The 19,210-nt window shown below is 44.9% G+C and overlaps 1 protein-coding gene across 3 annotated transcripts in view; it reads right to left on the reverse strand.

Annotated features, from left to right (window-relative positions):
• The window catches only part of stim1a (stromal interaction molecule 1a), a 36,560-nt gene that overhangs the window by 3,821 nt on the left and 13,529 nt on the right, over positions 1–19,210 (reverse strand). For all 3 annotated transcript variants that reach the window (XM_024014164.2, XM_024014163.2, XM_024014162.2), the window contains exons 7-11: positions 13,452–13,629; positions 5,953–6,130; positions 3,927–4,094; positions 1,937–2,037; positions 1,587–1,819 (exon numbers count right to left, since the gene is read on the reverse strand). In XM_024014164.2, coding sequence (XP_023869932.1) covers positions 1,587–1,819; positions 1,937–2,037; positions 3,927–4,094; positions 5,953–6,130; positions 13,452–13,629 — 858 coding nt within the window. The remainder of the gene's footprint in view (positions 1–1,586; positions 1,820–1,936; positions 2,038–3,926; positions 4,095–5,952; positions 6,131–13,451; positions 13,630–19,210) is intronic.

A 19,210-nucleotide genomic window follows, 5' to 3' on the forward strand; every position in this document is an offset into this window, starting at 1 on the left:
CAGCCTTCTCTAGGTCTGCTATAATCATAATCACAACAGTATCAGCCTCTCTAGGTCTGCTATAATCATAATCACGACAGTATCAGCCTCTCTCAGGTCTGCTATAATCATAACTCACAGTATCAGCCCTCTCTAGGTCTGCTAATAATATAACTCAGCAGTATAGCCTCTCTCTAGGTCTGCTATAATCATAACTCAGACATGTATCAGCCCTCCTCTAGGTCTGCTATAATCATAACTCACAGTATCAGCCCTTCCTAGGTCTGCTATAATCATAACTCAAGACTGTTCAGCCCTTCTCTCTAGGTCTGCTATAATCATAACTCACAGTATCAGCCCTCTCTAGGTCTGCTATAATCATAACTCAGACATTATCAGCCTCTCTATGGTCTGCTATAATCATAATTCACGAGAGTATCAGCCCTCTCTAGGTCTGCTATAATCATTAACTCACGACAGTATCAGCCCTCTCTAGGTCTGCTATATACATATAACCCAGTTAGCTGCCCAGTAGAGCTGGTTACCAGAATACCATAGAACACAATTTTGACCTATTAAGTCAATAAACATGTTCCAATAAATATAATACATTTAGGTTACCAAGACAAGGACTAGAAATAAGAAGTAAAGTACGTTGTTCGCATCACAACTCCCTTTGAGATCGTAACTGGTTAATAAAAGCTGTAATTCTYCATTTCAAAAGAAGAAACCCTSAGTATTTAATTCCTTAGTGGCTGAAACAAGGTGATAAATGTGTACCCCCAGGGGAATGACTTGACAACAATAGAAAGCAAGGCTCTATGTAAGGAGAGAAAACTAAAGCACTACAAGAGAGACTTAATTGAGTGCATGCACCATTGTGCCTTCCTCTTTCCCAAATAGGTCTAGATCAAAGCTAAACCTTATAGGACGACAATGGCCTTTCATATTGCTTACTAATACATGTTCAGTCCTTCATTTCAGCCGTGTCCAAACAGCACCTTCCATTGGTCAGACTAGGAGATAACTGCTAAAAATAGATCAGCACAAAGATTTGGTGTCATGATGTATTTCTTCAGAGGTTCAATTTCCACAACAATGGATATCAACATTGTGCACCTTGTTCTCGTCTTACACTCCATCCCAGAAGTGAAATTYCCATATATCGAGGCACTCATTTCCAAAATGAGAGAAAATAAAAACACCAACCAACTGAAAATATGTATTAAAAAAATATGAAATTACAATTCATACATTACAGATTTGCAAACACAGAACACGTTTTGGGGTATTTTATTAGGATCCCCATTAGTTGTTGCGAAAGCAGCAACTACGCTTCCTTGGGGTCCACTGTGGGACTCTCACTGTGGGACACTCTCAATCACAGACAAAACAACCCAGACAAACACCCCGAATACCTTCACAAACCTGGCTGCTCATTTTAATAAATTGAGATAATCGTTTATAATGTTAATATTTTGTGTCTGTATGCTAATTTTCATATGAGGGTTGACTTTTGGATTTCCCCAGGAGGCCCTTGGTGTATTTAGGAGGTCTTTTGCTACAGAGTCCCACAGTGGGGCCGAGGGAGTCGGACCAGCCCTTACATTGCAGAGTACCGGGCGATATGATGTCCTCGTCCATGTCGTCCATGTCATCAGACATAATGAAGTGCTGGGGTGTGGCCCGGCCACCCATGAGGCTGGGGTCAAGGTTCAGGGTGGAKGCCAGGGAGGAGAGCCCAGGGTTATTGACAATGGTGAACCCAGTCAGAATCTCAATCTGCTGCCAGCGGTGCAGCCTCTCCCTCAGAGCAGCAGTCACCTCACCCAGGGCTTGTCTGGATCGGAGGAGAGGAGGGGGCAGAGGAATACAAGCWGAGATCACAATGTGAACATAGATATAGGAGATATTGGCTTTAGACAAATCCCAAAATACTCTCTGTAATGAAACTCACTTGGCTGTCAGAATCTGGTGATCCACATTGTCCAGACAGGAGCTGTGTGCCACATGGAAKGTCCCAAAGATGGTGTTYCTCTTCTTCTTGATCTTCTCTGCCTGCAGTCACAAACACGATAAAACATTCATCCCAGGTTCTTTCAACTCTGTCACACTAAGGGTCCAGAGTTTCTCCTGCTCACATTGTCAGAGAAATCTCCTGGCCCTACTCATACGGTATATCTAGTCCCCATACTGTATACAGTGCATTCGGAAACTATTCAAGCCCCTTCCCTTTATCCACATTGTTACAGCCGTATTCTAAAATGATCAAATATTTTTTCCTTCAATCTACACACAATACCCCATAATACAGAGAACAGGTTTATAGAAAATGTTGAAAATATATTAAAATAAAAATACCTTATTACATAAGTATTTAACCCTTTGCTATGAGACTTGAAATTGAGCTCAGGTGCACTGTTTCCATTGATCATCCTTGAATGTTCTACAACTTTGATTGGAGTCCACCTGTGTAAATTCAATTGATTGACATGATTGGAAAAGCACCCACACACCCCGTCTATAAAAAGGTCCCGATGTCAGAGCAAAAACCAAGCCTGGAGTTTGAACGAAATGTCCGCAGAGCTCCGAACAAGATTGTGTCGAAGCACAGATCTGGGAAGGGTACCAAAACATTTCTGCAGCATTGAAGGTCCCCAAGATCACAGTGGCCTCGATCATTCTTAAATGGAAGAAGAGCTGACCACCCGGACAAACTGAGCAATCAGGGGAGAAGGGCCTTGGTCAGGGAGGTGACCAAGAACCGGATGGTCACTCTGACAGAGCTCTACAGTTCTTCTGTGGAGACGRGAGAAACTTCCAGAAGGACAACCATCTCTGCAGCACACTCCACCAATCAGGCCTTTATGGTAGAGTGGCCAGAAAGAAGCCACTCCTCAGTAAAAAAGGCACACGACAGCCCATTTGCCAAAAAGCACCTAAAGGACTCAAAGACCATGAGAAACAAGATTCTCTTTTTCTGATGAACCCAGGGTTGAACTCTTTGGCCTGAATGCCAAGYGTCACATCTGGAGGAAACCTGGCACCATCCCTATGGTGAAGCATTGTGGCAGCATCATGCTGTGGARATGTTTTTCAGCGGCAGGGACTGGGAGACTCGTTAGGATCMAGGGAAAGATGAACAGAGCAAAGTACATTGAGAGCCTTGATGAAAACCTGCTCCAGAGCACTCAGGACCTCAKACTGGGGATAAGGTTCACCTTCCAATAGGACRACGACCCTAAGCACACAGCYAAGACAACACAGGAGTGGCTTCGGGACAAGATTCTGAATTGTCCTTGAGTGGCCCAGCTAGAGCCCAAACTTGAACATCTCTGGAGATACCTGAAAATAGCTGTGCAGCGACGCTCCTCATCCAACCTGATAGAGCTAGAGAGGATCTGCAGAGAAGAATGGGAGAAAATCCCCAAATACAGKTGTGCCAAGCTTGTAGCGTCATACCCAAGAAGACTCAAGGCTGTAAATCGCTACCAAAGGTGCTTCAAAGTACTGAGTAAAGGGTCTGAATATTTATGTAAATGCAATATTTCATTTATTTTATTACATTTGCAGAAATTTATAAAAACCNTGTGCCAAGCTTGTAGCGTCATACCCAAGAAGACTCAAGGCTGTAAATCGCTACCAAAGGTGCTTCAAAGTACTGAGTAAAGGGTCTGAATATTTATGTAAATGCAATATTTCATTTATTTTATTACATTTGCAGAAATTTATAAAAACCKGTTCCTGCTTTATCATTATGGGGTATTGTGTTTAGATTGATGAGGGAGGGAAAACAATTKAATCTATTTTAGAATAAGGCTGTAACGTAACAAAATGTGGAAAAAGTCAAGGGGTTTGAATACTTTTCGAATGCACTGCATCTAGCCCTCATGCAGTATCGCTATCTCTAGTCCTCATGCGGTATATCCAATCCTGTGGCATCTCACCCCTTCTTTAGCCACCAGTAGCTGCTTCTCAGCGTTCTGCTTCTTGATGTTGTAGTATTGCACCTCCACCTCATGGGTGAGCTGCAGCCACTTCTGGAGGGACTCTGGTGGGGACCAGCTGCAGCGAGACTCCAGCTCCTTCTCTGCCTTCTTSAGGGCCATGCGCACCTGCACACCCACACAAAGTCAAAATACAGCACATAACTTCTTATTGACTCAATACAGCAGCGAAAGGAACACACCAAAGTCCACACTTTAAGGTCAAAGTCCAACACACAAGTTGAGTATTCAGGACAAATGTGTCATTCCCACAYTGTGACAAGTCTCTCTGGTGTGGATGTGGAGGTGGGAGAAGGAAACGTGATCTCATTGGCTCGTGAAAGCTAGAGCTCTTTGTCTCCTGACAGCCTCATTAAGAGCTGTGCAAATGAGCCCAGAGCCACAGAGGCATCCAGACGCCCTTAGACTCAATCACTGCCAAGCCTTAATGGAGCAGCACTGGGCCAGCCAGGGGAGCAGAGGGCCTGCAAGCCATGTGCACAGGGACAGTTAGGGCTGTATATGGGGGCCATGTGACATCAGAGTGGTTCTCCTGTCTGATCAGGCAGGCACGAGGGCTGACCTGGTTTGACCTCCACTGGGACACGACAACAAGAGAACAAACCTCCAGAGAAACCCTCCAGATGAAATGAGCATTCCAAATCCTCTGAAGAACTAGGCCATGGTTTAGGGTATGGTGCAATGGGCCCTGCAGTCAGGAGCTGCGAATCTAATTGTTATGTCATATGAAAKCATTCAGAGGTGGATTCAAAATATTCTCTGGCTGATTATGTGTGAAAACGGAATAAGAATATTAATGCATTTTTTGATTTTCCTGAAATTTAGCACAGTGGTTCCTCTGCAGGAAGTAGGCTAAATAAAATACATCCTTTCCTAGGCATGCTAAAAACAGGGAGCTCTCAGGCCCTTTCTCTAGTCAAATATTGAGAACTGAACTCAGATAAAGGAGTGACTATTGCTTCCTCCAGCAGACTGCAATGCGTCCTGTGTGAATTCAAGTATGCTCTCTCTAATTCCCTCTCTCTTTCTCTCTCTCGAAGGACCTGAGCCCTAGGACCATGCCTCAGGACGACCTGTCATGATGACTCCTTGCTGTCCCCAGTCCACCTGGCCGTGCTGCTGCTCCAGTTTCAACTGTTCTGCCTGCGGCTATGGAACCCTGACCTGTTCACCGGACGTGCTACCTGTCCCAGACCTGCTGTTTTCAACTCTCTAGAGACCGCAGGAGCGGTAGAGATAATCTTAATGATCGGCTATGAAAAGCCAACTGACATTTACTCCTGAGGTGCTGACTTGCTGCACCCTCAACAAAACTAAACTGTTAGGATTGGTGTATTTTGACCATGCTGCGTCATTTATGACATTGTAACATCTTGCCAGTTCTGTTATAATCTCCACCGGCACAGCCAGAAGAGGACTGGCCACCCCTCATAGCCTGTGCTCTCTAGGTTTCTTCCTAGTTTTGCCTTTCTAGGGAGGTTTTCCTAGCCACCGTGCTTCTACACCTGCATTGCTTGCTGTTTGGGGTTTAGGCTGGGTTTCGCTACAGCACTTTGTGACATCAGCTGATGTAAGAAGGGCTATATAAATACATTTGATTTGTTCTCAGGAGACCATAGTGAAAGTAGCAGGATGGATGACGGGGGGGGGAGTACCACAACATGAGCCCTCTGCTCACCTGTCTTGTGCGGGCCGACCGCTGCTTCCTTTCCTGAGTGGGAGTTATGCCTACTGATCGCATTCGGCATCTAATCCATCTAAATATATAGCTGGCTCCCTAGAATACATACTGGTTAACAGGGTTGTCAGTTGGGGTGTCTCTCCTCTTGGGCTTTACTCTACACGTTTCTGTTACTGGCCTCAACCACACCTCGTCTCTCAAAAAGTATCCCACTAGACTAATTCCCCCTCATCCACCTGCATTGATTCTCTACCCGTTCCTCTCCAAAGTGGTACAGTCCAGTACCTGGTCCARCTCCTCCTCGGCATATTTCTGCCGACTCAGCTCGTTCTCGGTGCCCTCRCGGAGCTCCTTGAGCCGCTGGGCCTCCTGCTTGGCACAGTTAATCTCATCCCTCAGCTTCTGTTCCAGGTTCACCTTCTCCACCTCAACCGTACGGTGCTCCTCCTGGGCTATCTGCAGCCTGGGGGAGGGGGAGGGAGAGAGAGAGAGTGAGTGTGAGTGAGCGAGAGAGCGTGCGAGAGAGAAATAATCAGACAAGGAAAAGCATGAGATGTAATCTGTTCTTTTCCTGATCACATGGCCTGACCAGGAAGAATTCTAGGGTCTTGTTACAGGTGCTAGTAATCAGTGACTCAGCAATGACAGGGGCAAACAATAGAAGTGCCTGTATCTTTTTACTAATAGATGCCAGGGAGACWGGCATGTCCACATAGCATCCTCCAACCAGCTGTCCTCGGACCTCGATGCTCCTGGCTATAAAGAATGACCACTATAGASCCCAAGGAAGCAAGGGATCCATCACTGGAGAGCTAGGAGTCTCTGTCGTCCTCTGATTTATATGCTACATGTAGTTGAGATTCCCCGGGCAGACAAAGACATGGTTTGTTTTCCAGGCAGGGTCCAGTTTCAAGAACTAGCTACAGTAGTGGAAGTACACTGCCTCCAGCAGCCTGTTGCCTTGTAACTACATCAAACAGTTGAGCACTAGTTTGTAGTTCCGGATTGTAAGCCYATCACAGGAATTTCCACGCTTCCTTGACATTTCACACACACAACTGAACCGTCATTCATGAAAACTACAAAATAACTTAAATGCATTATTCAGTGGAACTAAAGCAACGGAGACGCAGTCAAGAGAGAGTCTACTCACTCTGTAGACAATGCCATGAGGCTTAACACCAGCCCAGCTGTTAAGTATGCGGCTGCACCAGCCCAGCGGCTAAGTATGTAAGTGACTGTGTGTAACRATAAAATGAGGGGCWTGCATCYTACAGTATGTGGCTGAAAACAATAGCTAACGTGCAGAGGGCAGCTGTCAGAGTGCTGAATGACATCAAGGCTTGGACAGGCCAGGAATGGGAGCCCCAGCTGTGACAGAGCCCAGTACTCTATGGCCTTTCTGTGTTGGGATTATGGTGCTCTTCTTCTGCCACAGTAGAATGAGAATGTACTGTATTACCATCATAAACATGTGGTCCCCAGCGCCTCAAACATTACTATATCAAGACCAACATGGAGTCCATTTGTGGGATGGCTGGCTTTGTCATGCTGGGCTAGTACAGTGTCACGTCACACTATCCTGTGAGGTCTGTCACAAGACCACAGTTCAAACACACAGAGGGCCCACATGGAGAGATAGAACTGTAGATATTCACGTGATCCACAGGGAGACTGCTTTAGCTTGTATACAACCTAGGCTGCTATGTTTTAAAGAGATCACATATATTTGAGATGATCAATATCTGATTAGAATTGGTGCATTGAAATTATTAACAGAATTTCAATTTATATAAACTAACCTGAATCCATGGAGTATCCGCACAAGTTACAAAAACAATCAGTAAGAGTGATAACAGGTTTTACTGGGTGTGGGTTGAGAGAATGCTGTTTTACACCACCAGAGAGCAGCAGCCTCCCACCAGAGGTAGAGGTGGCAGAGCTGCAGTCAAGAGTAGCCTGACGAATCACCCTGAATTTAATTATGCTGCTCTATTACATACATTGTCTGAATCTGCCATCCTACATGTTGTTTGTGTGACTTCATTTCAAAATGAGGGGAGTGTTATGCAAAAATACATCAGCGATTCAATAGCCTAACAAATCTAACCAGAGTATYGAAGTTGACAACATGATCATGTAGGTTGGCTCTGGCCCAACCCATTMGTTTCTGGGGCCAATCAGAATGGTCAGAATGTGTTGCACATTCTAGAAATTGTCAGGGAGGGAGGCAAATCCAGACTGATCATGGAGAAGAAACATCTGTTGGTCGGAATGATGTGGATGGGTAGCTAGGCAACAGTGAAAGGTGATCCTGGGGTCTGAGGATGGAAAATGTGGGCAGTGGGCCCTCCCACTAAYGCTCTCGACCCTGACCTCTACCATTCACTAGCCACAGCTCCAGCAGCAACAACGGCAGGCCAGGCAGGCACTCCACTGAGAGAAGACCAATGCAGACACTCAGCCCCACTGCACTGCAGGGTCCAACAAAGGACTTATGTACTGTACAAGCGAACATCATCAAAGCCTATTTGCAGGACCGGCTCAGTACCTCCAGGCTGTAACTGGGCTGATATAGATTTGCATGAATAGCATTCCTACGAGTGAGACTAGTTTTAAATCAATGTCATTTATGAGCAACTGGAAAATGAGCAGCAGCAGAATGTGGAGATATATATACACATCTGTTTATACAACGGGTGGATCTAATCCTGAATGCTGATTGGTTAAAACCGCATTTCATYCGGTGTCTATTCCACAAGTTACCACCAGCTAAATCTATGATGTTAAAATGCCTATTTMCTCTGTTCCATCTGACTGYGSAATCCACTGTCTCATCAGCCCTGCCAGGCAATTTATACATTTGATCTCCACTATAAAAAGCATCTAGACATTATCTTACATTTCTTTTAGACTAGCATTTAGTTTTCAACAGCGGAGATTTGTATAAACCTTTGTCTGTCTCTCCGACATTTGCATCATTGTTCTAATATTCAAATTTGATCTCCAGCTGTCCCATAGTAATGAACGTGTCGGGAGTTGGGACGAGACAGACTGGCTAAGAAACGCTGCCTGTCTAAATTATGGATCAGCTGKCATCATTTTTATGGATACACTGCATTCAAAAAGTATTCAGACCACATGACAGCCTGTATTTGAGGAGTTTCTTCCATTCTTCTCTGYAGATGCTCTCAAGCTCAGGATAGATGGGGAGSGTCGCTGCACAGCTATTTTCAGGTCTCTCCAGAGATGTTCGATCGGGTTCAAGTCCAGGCACTGGCTGGGCCACTCAAGGACATTGAGACTTGTCCCGAAGCCATTCCTGCATTGTCTTGGCTGTGTACTTAGGGTCGTTGTCCTGTTGGAAGATGAACTTTCACCCCAGTCTGAGGTCCTGAGCGTTCTGGAGCAGGTTTTCATCAAGCATCTGTACTTTGCGCCGTTAATCTTTCTCACGTTTCTGACTAGTCTCCCAGTCCCTGAAAAACATCCSCACAGCATGATTCCGCCACCACCATGCTTCACCGTAGTAGGGATGGTATTGGCCAGGTGATGGTGGTGTCTGGTTTCCTCCAGACGTGACGCTTGGCATTCAGGCCAAAAAGTTCAATCTTGGTTTCATCAGAACAGAGAATCTTGTTTATCATGGTCTGAGAATCTTTTAGGTGCCTTTTGGCAAACTCAAAGCAGGCTGTCATGTGCCTTTTACTGAGGAGTGGCTTCCGTCTGGAAACTCTACCATAAAGGCCTGATTGGTGGAGTGCTGCAGGGATGGATGTCCTACTGGAAGGTTCTCCCACCTCCACAGCAAAAATGTATAAAAACCTGTTTTCGCTTTGGCATTATGGGGTATTGTGTGTAGATTCATGAGGGAATACATGTATTTAATCCATTTTAGATTAAGGCTGTAACATAACATTTAGAAAAGTTGAAGGGGTCTGAATACTTTCTGAATGTGCACTGTATGAGGACTAGATATACCGTATGCACTGTATACAACGAAATGTCAATTGAAAAAAGGTCAGTCAAGCGAAATGGAGTGCAGCTAGTGTGCAGTCTTTCCAGCTTCAGTTTGAAGTGAGTGTGTTAGCTGTGTTGTTAGCTGTGTTGTTGGCTAGCTCCTCTGAACAACTGTGTCCTGACAAGTGAGCACATTTTCTATGCCAGACGAAATTGCACCTCATTAGCTCATTGTTATGGATGTATCCAAATAATAATACAGCTTAAACAAATGCAAATGTAGCTACTTTGCTGTTATTCTGGCTGCACTATTTGACGTGACCATAAATTAGCCGTAGTTGGCTAGCTAGCAAGCAAGAAGAACGTTACCAGCCAGTATCGCAATGGAACATATAGAATGAACGCCTGGGTCGCGTCCATAGATACAGAACAAAAAGACTGAACGACTGGGTCTCGTCTCTGGCAACGGAACTGATAGAACAACCACCAGCCGGCTTGGGTAGCAACCCTAGATTTGTGTCGGGACTATATCTTGTGGAAGGATGAAATAGTATGAATAAATTCAACAAAAAAAATTAAATTAAAATATGTCAATCATTATTTGAATATGTTTGTAACCCATTGTAAAAAAGTGATAATGCCCTCGAAGCCAGTGTTTGGAGGATATATTGGCGCATTTCAACTTCGTCTCGGGCCTAACATCCGTGCCAATATATGCTCCAAACACAGGCTTCTCTGGCATTATCACTTAAATATACCTATCAAGAACCATATATAGGAGGTGTATAAACACAATATCCATCACCCACGTCATCTAATGATCCTGTTTAGTAGAGACCTGTCCTTGTCCTGCATTAAACAGACACACTACAGCAGACACACACTACAGCAGACACACACTACAGCAGACACACACTACAGCAGACATCCGTCCACATAGGAGTGAGTAAGTGGTGGAGGTGACATGGAAAGCGTGTGAAGAGGTAACGCCTGGCACCCGCTGGTGTTGTTAAAAGGCACCCAGAGTAAAAACGAGGTGAAATATGCCTACCGCTCCACGGAGCGCCCCCTCCCTCCCTCCCTCCCTTACGTCCCTCCCTACATCGGTCCCACAGCAGTTAAAACGGAAGGCTGAGGCTCGTGGCCAGGCGACTTGATCCGGCCACGGGATCTCCCTTGAAGGTCTGGCCAGACAGCAGCTGGCAGCAGGACGCAGGAACGGCTAAAGACACAGAGGAGATGACCCCTCTCCCCAGCTCCCCGGAGGAGCACAGGAGACATTGCCAGCCTGTCCACCCAGTCACACTGTCACCCTGTCTTGCATGTTCTGTTCCCCTGCTTCCATTACAGGGCTCACACACTCCCACACAGTCAGTCTGTATGCTCCCATTCACTGTTACAGTAACAAGTGTTTAACAGGAGGGTACCAGGCATCTCAATGCTTTGGTTTGCTGTGGTATAACAACTGTAGATGAAAGTCTATAACMCCATAGTAACAAACTACAAAACAGCAACAATACAAAAACTGCATGCACATTACCTAGTAGGCATGAGATATTGCACTGCCTCTGAAAAAAAACAAGAATACATACATACATACAATTGGCACGTCAAATGATTATGCTTTATAAGACAGTCACTAGGTGTTTCAGAGAGTTGCAGCCTCATCTGAATGTCCCACAGCAGGGGTTGAGATTGTTTTAAAAAACAGACAACACAGACAACATGGTGACGTGAGGAATGCCAGAGATGTTTTACTATCACAGTGAATGAACGGGGAGGGCATTACTAACCCCTGTTCCCAACTGACAGGATGTGATATACAATGTTTCTGTCTGGGGAGAGAGGGACGTCAAATAACATGACTCTGTTCCAGGGCTGCTCTCCTCTCAGCACAGGACACAGCCCCGGTAAAACTCTCAGCTAGCAAGGCTATGGAAAACACACAGCACGCCCATGCAGAATCAATGACCTGGTAGCAAGGACATCAGATGGGGCCTCTTTATGGTTAGGCTAGGTTGGTGGATCAGTAGGCCTACGTCACAGGAGGTTGGCTGGTGGACAWGCTTGTGGCARTGGCTGGAGTGGAATAAGTAGAATGGTATCAAACACATGGTTTCCAGGTGTTTGATRCCATTCCATTAGCTCCGTTCTGGAGATTATTATGAGCTGTTCTCCAGTCAGCAGCCTCCTGTGGTCTACGTCAAGTAAGCCACTGTACGAGTCAGCATGATTGAGCCATAGATGAACAGGAGGATGTGAAAATAACCCATCTCCATCCTGTCATCAGAAAGCATGAATATAGTCAGTGCTAATGGCAGAAATTACAAGGCAAGAAACTACAGTGTTCTACAAATGTTCATACTGTTTCTGTMCCATACCGGGGATACGGCGTTACCAGAAGTGCATACAAGAGGCAGTATTTCAAAGTTATATTATAAATAAGAAACAGTGACACACAAAACTATTTAGGCAACAGAGATCTTGATCCTGGAGGGGATTGAATCTCTCTGCTGTAAACAAGAAGCTTAATCTTGACATCTAGCCACTTAGCTAGAAAGTTAGCAAACCAAATGCATAGCTGAAGCTGGATATMATTTATTTGACATATCTTAGATTTCTTATAGTTATACTTAACTTCTTGTTATAACCAGTGGTGTAGCACTTTTTTTAAAAGGTACTGAAAATCATGCCATCTGTATTTCTAAAATATCCTGGTATACAGTTTATCGCCCAAGCCTAAACTGCAGCATAAAAAAGGGGAGGACAGCCAGGCAGTCTGCCTGCCAGGGAAAAGCGCTTGAGCCTCCTGGCAAAAGGGAAAGTGCTTGAGCCTCCTGGCAAAAGGGAAAGTGCTTGAGCCTCCTGGCAGGGGAAAGAGTTTGACCTTCCTGGCTTGTCCCCATGCCCTGGAATGGCGAATGAGCCTGTTGGTCTGTATTCAACAGCCACACTACACCATGCTGTAAGACATACTATCCGCTCCCCTGTCACGATACAGAAACACCCACCCACGCACACCCCACCAAAGCAGCTGTGCGGGGTACTATAATACTAGTGACCAGGACAGAAGCCAGAGAGAGAGGGCCACAGAAGAGGAAGGGGAGTTGAGGTATACTTCCACTAGATCCCAATGGGAGAAACCAAAGACTTCAGTTTCTCTCTCCGAGTCAAACCACAAGCATATGCTAGCTCAGATTTCAAAAGGTATTTGTGGAATAATCATTAAGAAAAATAATTTCCATGGACAGGTGACAACAAGTTCCTCTTGTGATCAGCTGTGAGGCTTAGTTCAAAGGATGTTCATTGCTGTTCCATAGAGATCACTTCCACTCTTTGCGGCCAGGATTTTTTTTTGACTGCACTAAAAGTTTGGACCCAAGTAAGACTAGCCGCTATAGAATGAGGAACTCAACTGATGGCCTCAGAACAGTTAAACCTCCACCCTCTGTTGCCGTTAGATTATGGATTGGCCTTTCAACATGACAAACTTGAAAAAGCCGCTAATTCTTGACTAAATGGACACTGACTGTCCCCAAATTCCCACCACAACGTCAAGCCACCACGASATCAAGTAGGAGACGTTTTATTATGAGAACAGCAAACCAATATGATTAATCTGCTAATGAAGCAGGCCTAATAGAAAGAGCCTAGAATAGTACCAAAAACATCATAACATGGAACTGGCTGATACTATGAAACACCAGCAGATAAATGAGGCTCCATTAGAATTCTAGAATGACATAATTCAGTCACTACTTCTATGGGCTTACATTGGCCTGCTTCCTTCTGYTACAGTGGCTGAAGTGAAAGACAAAACTCACTTCTTCTGTAGATCATGCAGGCTCTGCTCAGCCCTCTGTAGTCCATCCAGGTCCGTCATCATCTTCTTCATGTGGTCCTTGGAGTAACGGTTCTGGATGTAGGCGAACCAGCAGCCTCCAATGCCGATCACTATGGACACCACCAGCATGAAGTCCTTCAGGTGGTTATGTCTGTTCACTGGGGAGAGAGAAAAGTGTTAGGTTAAATGGATACCTCAGGATTTTGGCAAAGAAGCCCTTKATTTACTTCCCCTAGCATTAGCGCAWTGACTGGAAGTCTGTTAGCATGCTAGTGGATACCATTGCCTTCCAGTTGTTGCACTGACCCTAGTTAGCATTGGCTCGCRAAACTACCTCCAACTTCCTTCATACTGGATGCAGACACATAAAATGGTTTACATGGGTTCATCTGACTCTGGTTAAGTAGATAAAGGGCTTCATTGCCTAAATGTATCSCTTTAAAGAATAGCACACATTGTATGGCGGTAACGTTTTCGGATTGTCCCTTCATCCAGAAAACTCATTGGTGGTGAACTAATGATATGAAAATGTGAAACTGAATGAATTCAAGTCATGATACTGTACTGTGGCGAGGTCTGTCCAATAGAGATGTGTGATAGTAGTGTGTGTGTGTGGGGGGGGGGGGTTGAGGAGGCACCAGGCCAAAAGACCAAGATAAAAGGCAGATTAACACGCTATTTCAGTCTGCTAAAAGACGCTGAGGAACACGTTGAGAACACGAGGACATGGGAGTTTACGTTTACAWGAGGCAACGAATCAAACCCCCGGCCCTGACAGCCACCGTCTCACCCTTCCTGTCCTCTGAGGGATTGACTCGGCCCGGGTAGAGAGGTGTGAATGTCCTCCGTCATAATGTTGCCATCCTAAGGGATCCAGAACAGTCCCATTCCTCAGTCACCGACCGCACGCCAGGCAGGCAGCAACTAACCCTCATGTAAAATTAGCCACAACGCCTTAGACACAATCCATCACCCTTAAAGCACAGAGAGACAAAGGATTACAAAGCCCATTCTCTTAAAGCTGTGAGCCGCCGTAGGGCCTGGAAAGGGATAAGATCTACGCAAACACATAGCATAACCTATTAGCAAACACAGCACTTATTTCCTGGAGTTTAACAAAAGAGGAAGTGGAGTGTCAGCTAAAGCCTGGGYCTGGCATCCCTCTCTATACAGGCTCAGAGGGCRTGCCAACTTACAAACAAGCCTTACACACTAAGCTCTCTCTGCTGGCTGTTACTGACATGGAACAAAGACCTCCCTCCGTCTCACAGAAAAACAACATCCCCCTGACACAAGGCTCCCTTTAATGTCACCGACATAGGGTAATGTGCTCATCATTAGGCAAGCAATATTTGCTTGCCCTCCGTCATGAGTCAAGAGCTCTGTGTGGGCTCTTGTAGCCTTGCCTACACAATTCAGTACAAACAGTTGGCCATTGACAGTGGAACTTGGCCGGATAGTGGTGAATGACTAGACTGGTGTCGGGCCAAAGATACAGCAACCAGGAAAACCATACGAGGGGGAACTAGCTTGGCTATAAAGTTCTAGGGCAGGCGTCCCCAATTACAGTCAGCTGTGGACATATTTTTCCTTGAGCGGATGGTCGGGGGCCTGGAACATAGTTATAAATAATTTGTACACTGCAAATTGACCGCAAGAAACCCAAACAGATATGGTATTTGACAAAAACAGAATAATTCTAACCTTGACTACATTGGCATACAATCACATAAGCCTCTATTTAGGCGTGGGAATACTTGGGAACAGATTYYGTRAATTAAAAATCACTTTGAGCCGATTTCCTTTTGATTTTAAAGTTATGTCCAACAAACGTTTGTTTGTTTTTTGATTTACTGAGAGAAATTGTGGGCAAAATAAAAATCACTTGTGGGAAAAATTTGGCCCGCCTATATGGGAACAATGCACTAGAGCTTCCTACAGTAACAGTACAGCAGAGCTGTGTGTGTCTGGCCTGACAGAAGAGAGATAACAGGGTTCATAATATTATTAATCATCTAATATACACTACATGACCAAAAGACCAAACATCTCATTCCAAAATCATGGGCATTAATATGGAGTTGGTCGCCGCTTCGCTGCTAGAACAGCTTCCACTCTTCTGTGAAGGCTTTCCACTAGATGTTGAAACATCCATTCAGCCACAAGAGCGTTAGTTAGGTCCGGCACTGATGTTGGGCGATTAGGCCTGGCTCGCAGTCGGGGGTTCCAGTTCATCCCAAAGGTGGGGTTGAGGTCAGGGCTCTGTGCAGGCCAGTCAAGTTTTTCCACACCGATCTCGACAAACCATTTCTGTATGGACCTCATTTTGTGCACAGGGGCATTTTCATGCTGAAACAGGAAAGAGCCTTCCCCAAACTGTTGACACAAAGTTGGAGGCACAGAATTGTCTAGAATGTAATTGTATGCTGTAGCGTTAAGATTTCCCTTCACTGGAACTAAGGGTCCAAGCCCGAACCATGAAAAACAGCACCAGACCATTATTCCTCATCCACCAAACTTGACTGTTGACACTATGCATTCAGGCAGGTAGCGTTCTCCTGGCATCCGCCAAACCCAGATTTGTCCGTCGGACTGCCAGATGGTGAAGCGTGATTCATCATTCCAGAGAACGTGTTTCCACTGCTCCAGAGTCAATTGGTGGCGAGCTTTACACCACTCCAGAAATGTTTTTCTTTGGAGATTACATGGCTGTGTGCTCGATTTTATAGATATCAAGCCAATCATCCGTTCCCTCCCACAGGAAAATAACTCCCTCTCGCGTTGTTGTCATGACATTTCAGTTCAGTGTCTTCACGCTCAATTTGCAGTGGGTCTGCAGCATTAGAATCCAACTCTTCATCCGTGGAAGACCAGACACTGCAGAGGAATATATGATCCCCTAAGGTCATACTCAACTAAATCATTTAAATCTCCTGTTGCTATAGTCCAATTACTGGTGGTTGAATACAACCATTTTAACACACAAACATGTTCAGGTAACTGCCAGYATAAAACAGGTAACTGCCAGAATAAAGGAAACACTTGAGTAAATGAGGGACACAAGTATATTGAAAGCAGATGCTTCCACACAGGTGTGGTTCATTACTTAATTAACATCCCATCATGCTTAGGGTCATGTGTAAAAATGCCTAGACCGTGACTARAATAGATCTCAGTGACTTTGAAAGACAAGTCTCAAAGGAGCATAGGGGGTTTAACAGGTGTGTGTGCATGTGTCTCAGTCAGCAGATCTTAACCCTATTAAACACTTAATCAAATCAAATTTTATTGGTCACATACACATGGTAGATGTTAATGCGAGTGTAGTGAAATGCTTGTGCTTCTAGTTCCGACAGTGAGGTAATATCTAACAAGTAATCTAAAAAAATTACCCAACAACTACCTAATACACACAAATCTAAATGGGTGAATGAGAATATGTACATATAAGTATATGGATGAGTGATGGCCGAGCGGCATAGGCAAGGTGCAATAGATGGTATAAAATACGGTATATACATGTGATATGGGGCGGCAGGTAGCCTAGTGGTTAGAGCGTTGGGCCAGTAACCGAAAGGTTGGTGGATCGAATCCCCGAGCTGACAAGGTAAAAATCTGTCGTTCTACCCCTGAACAAGGGAGTTAACCCACTGTTCCTAGTGGGTCATTGTAAATAAGAATTGTTCAGAACTGACTTGCCTAGTTAAATAAAGGTTAAATAAAATAAATGTAATGCAAGATATGTAAACATTATTAAAGTGGGAGATTCTGGAGCGGTACGTGAGACTGCGTTTTCCACCCCCATCAACACCAAATGATGGAATATCTTGAATGTTGTCGCATCCCTCCAATAGAGTTCCAGACAATTGTAGAATCTATACCAAGGCACAATGAAGCTGTTCTGGTGGCCCAACGCCCTATTAAGACACTATGTTGGTGTTTCCTTTATTTTGGTAGTTACAGTGCCTTCGGAAAGTATTCAGACCCATTGACTTGTCCACATTTTGGTATGTGTATCTAAAAATTACAATAGCATTCAGACCCTTTACTCAGTACTTTGTTGAAGCACCATTGGCAGAAATTCGCCTCGAGTCTTCTTGGGTATGACACTACAAGCTTGGAACACCTGTATTTTGAGTTTCTTCTCAAGCTGTCAGGTTGGATGGGGACCTTTGCTGCACAGCTATTTTCAGGTCTCTCCAGAGATGTTCGATTKGGTTCAAGTCCGAGCTCTGGCTGGGCCACTCAAGGACATTCAGACTTGTCTCGAAGCCACTCGTGTGTTGTCTTGGCTGTATACTTAGAGTTGTTGTCCTGTTGGAAGATGAACCTTTGCCCCTGTCGGAGGTCCTGAGTGCTCTGGAGCAGGATCATCAAGGATCCCTTTGTACTTTGCTCTGTTCATCTTTCCCTCAATCCTGGCTAGTCTCCCAGTCCCTGCCACTGAAAAACATCCCCACAGCACGATGCTACCATCACCATGCTTCACCGTAGGGGTGGTGCCAGGTTTCCTCYAGACTTGACGCTTGGAATTAAGGTCAAAGAGTTCAATCCTGGTTTCATCAGACCAGAGAATCTTGTTTCTCGTGGTCTGAGAGACTTTAGGTGCTTTACGACAAACTCCAAGCGGGCTRTCATGAGMYTTTTACTGAGGAGTGGCTTCCTTCTGGCCACTCTACCACAAAGGCCTGATTGGTGGAGTGCTGCAGAGATGGTAGTCCTTCTGGAAGGTTCTCCCATCTCCACAGAGGAACTCYGGAGCTCTGTCAGAGTGACCATCAGGTTCTTGGTCACCTCCCTGACCAAGGCCCTTCTCCCCCGATTGCTCAGTTTGGCCAGTCAGCCAACTCTAGGAAGAGTCTTGGAGGTTCCAAACTTCTTCCATTTTAGAATGATGGAGACCACTGTGTTCTTAAGGACCTTCAATGCTGCAGACATTTGTTTGGTACCCTTCCCCAGATCTGTGCTTCAACACAATCCTGTCACGGAGCTCTACGGACAATTCCTTCAACCTCATCGCTTGGTTTTTGCTCTGTCGTGCACTGTCAACTGTGGGAAAGGTTATAAAAAGGTTATATAGGAAAGGTGTGTGCCTTTCCAAATCATGTCCAATCAATTGAATTTACCACAGGTGGACTCTAATCAAGTTGTAGAAACATTTCAAGGATGATCAATGGAAACAGGATGCACCTGAGCTCAATTTCAAGTACCATAGCAAARGGTTTGAATACTTATTGGTATTTGATTTTACATTTTAATACATTTGCTAAAACGTATAAAAACCCGTTTTCACTTTGTYATTATAGGGTATTGTATGTAGATTGCTGAGGATTKTATTTATTTAATGAATTTTAGAATAAGGCTGTACCGTAACAATATGTGGAAAAAGTCAAGGGGTCTGAAGACTTTCCAAAGACACTGTRCATGTAGGTCTTTTCCTCCATTAGCTTTTTCTTTCTCTGAAAACACGTCGCTGATTAGCAGGAATGTTGCCTAGAAAGTCCAAAGTGACATGTTTAACTGACCATTAGACTGGGAATGACTTTGCTCAAACCGGTTTCTTCAGGTGAACAGTCCAGCTGCATGTAATAAGTCGTAAACAGGGCTGTGGAATGGGTTCCCTTTGGTAAATGTGTTAGCCATTAAGACAAGACAAGGAGTAGTGTCCATTTCTGACGGGCCCATTGTGAAAGGTGTCTTAAAATGCTGCTGCTGTGCACAGACAGTCTGTGCCACCAA

Source organism: Salvelinus sp. IW2-2015, linkage group LG22, assembly GCF_002910315.2.
Source record: "Salvelinus sp. IW2-2015 linkage group LG22, ASM291031v2, whole genome shotgun sequence".
Classification (NCBI taxonomy): domain Eukaryota; kingdom Metazoa; phylum Chordata; class Actinopteri; order Salmoniformes; family Salmonidae; genus Salvelinus; species Salvelinus sp. IW2-2015.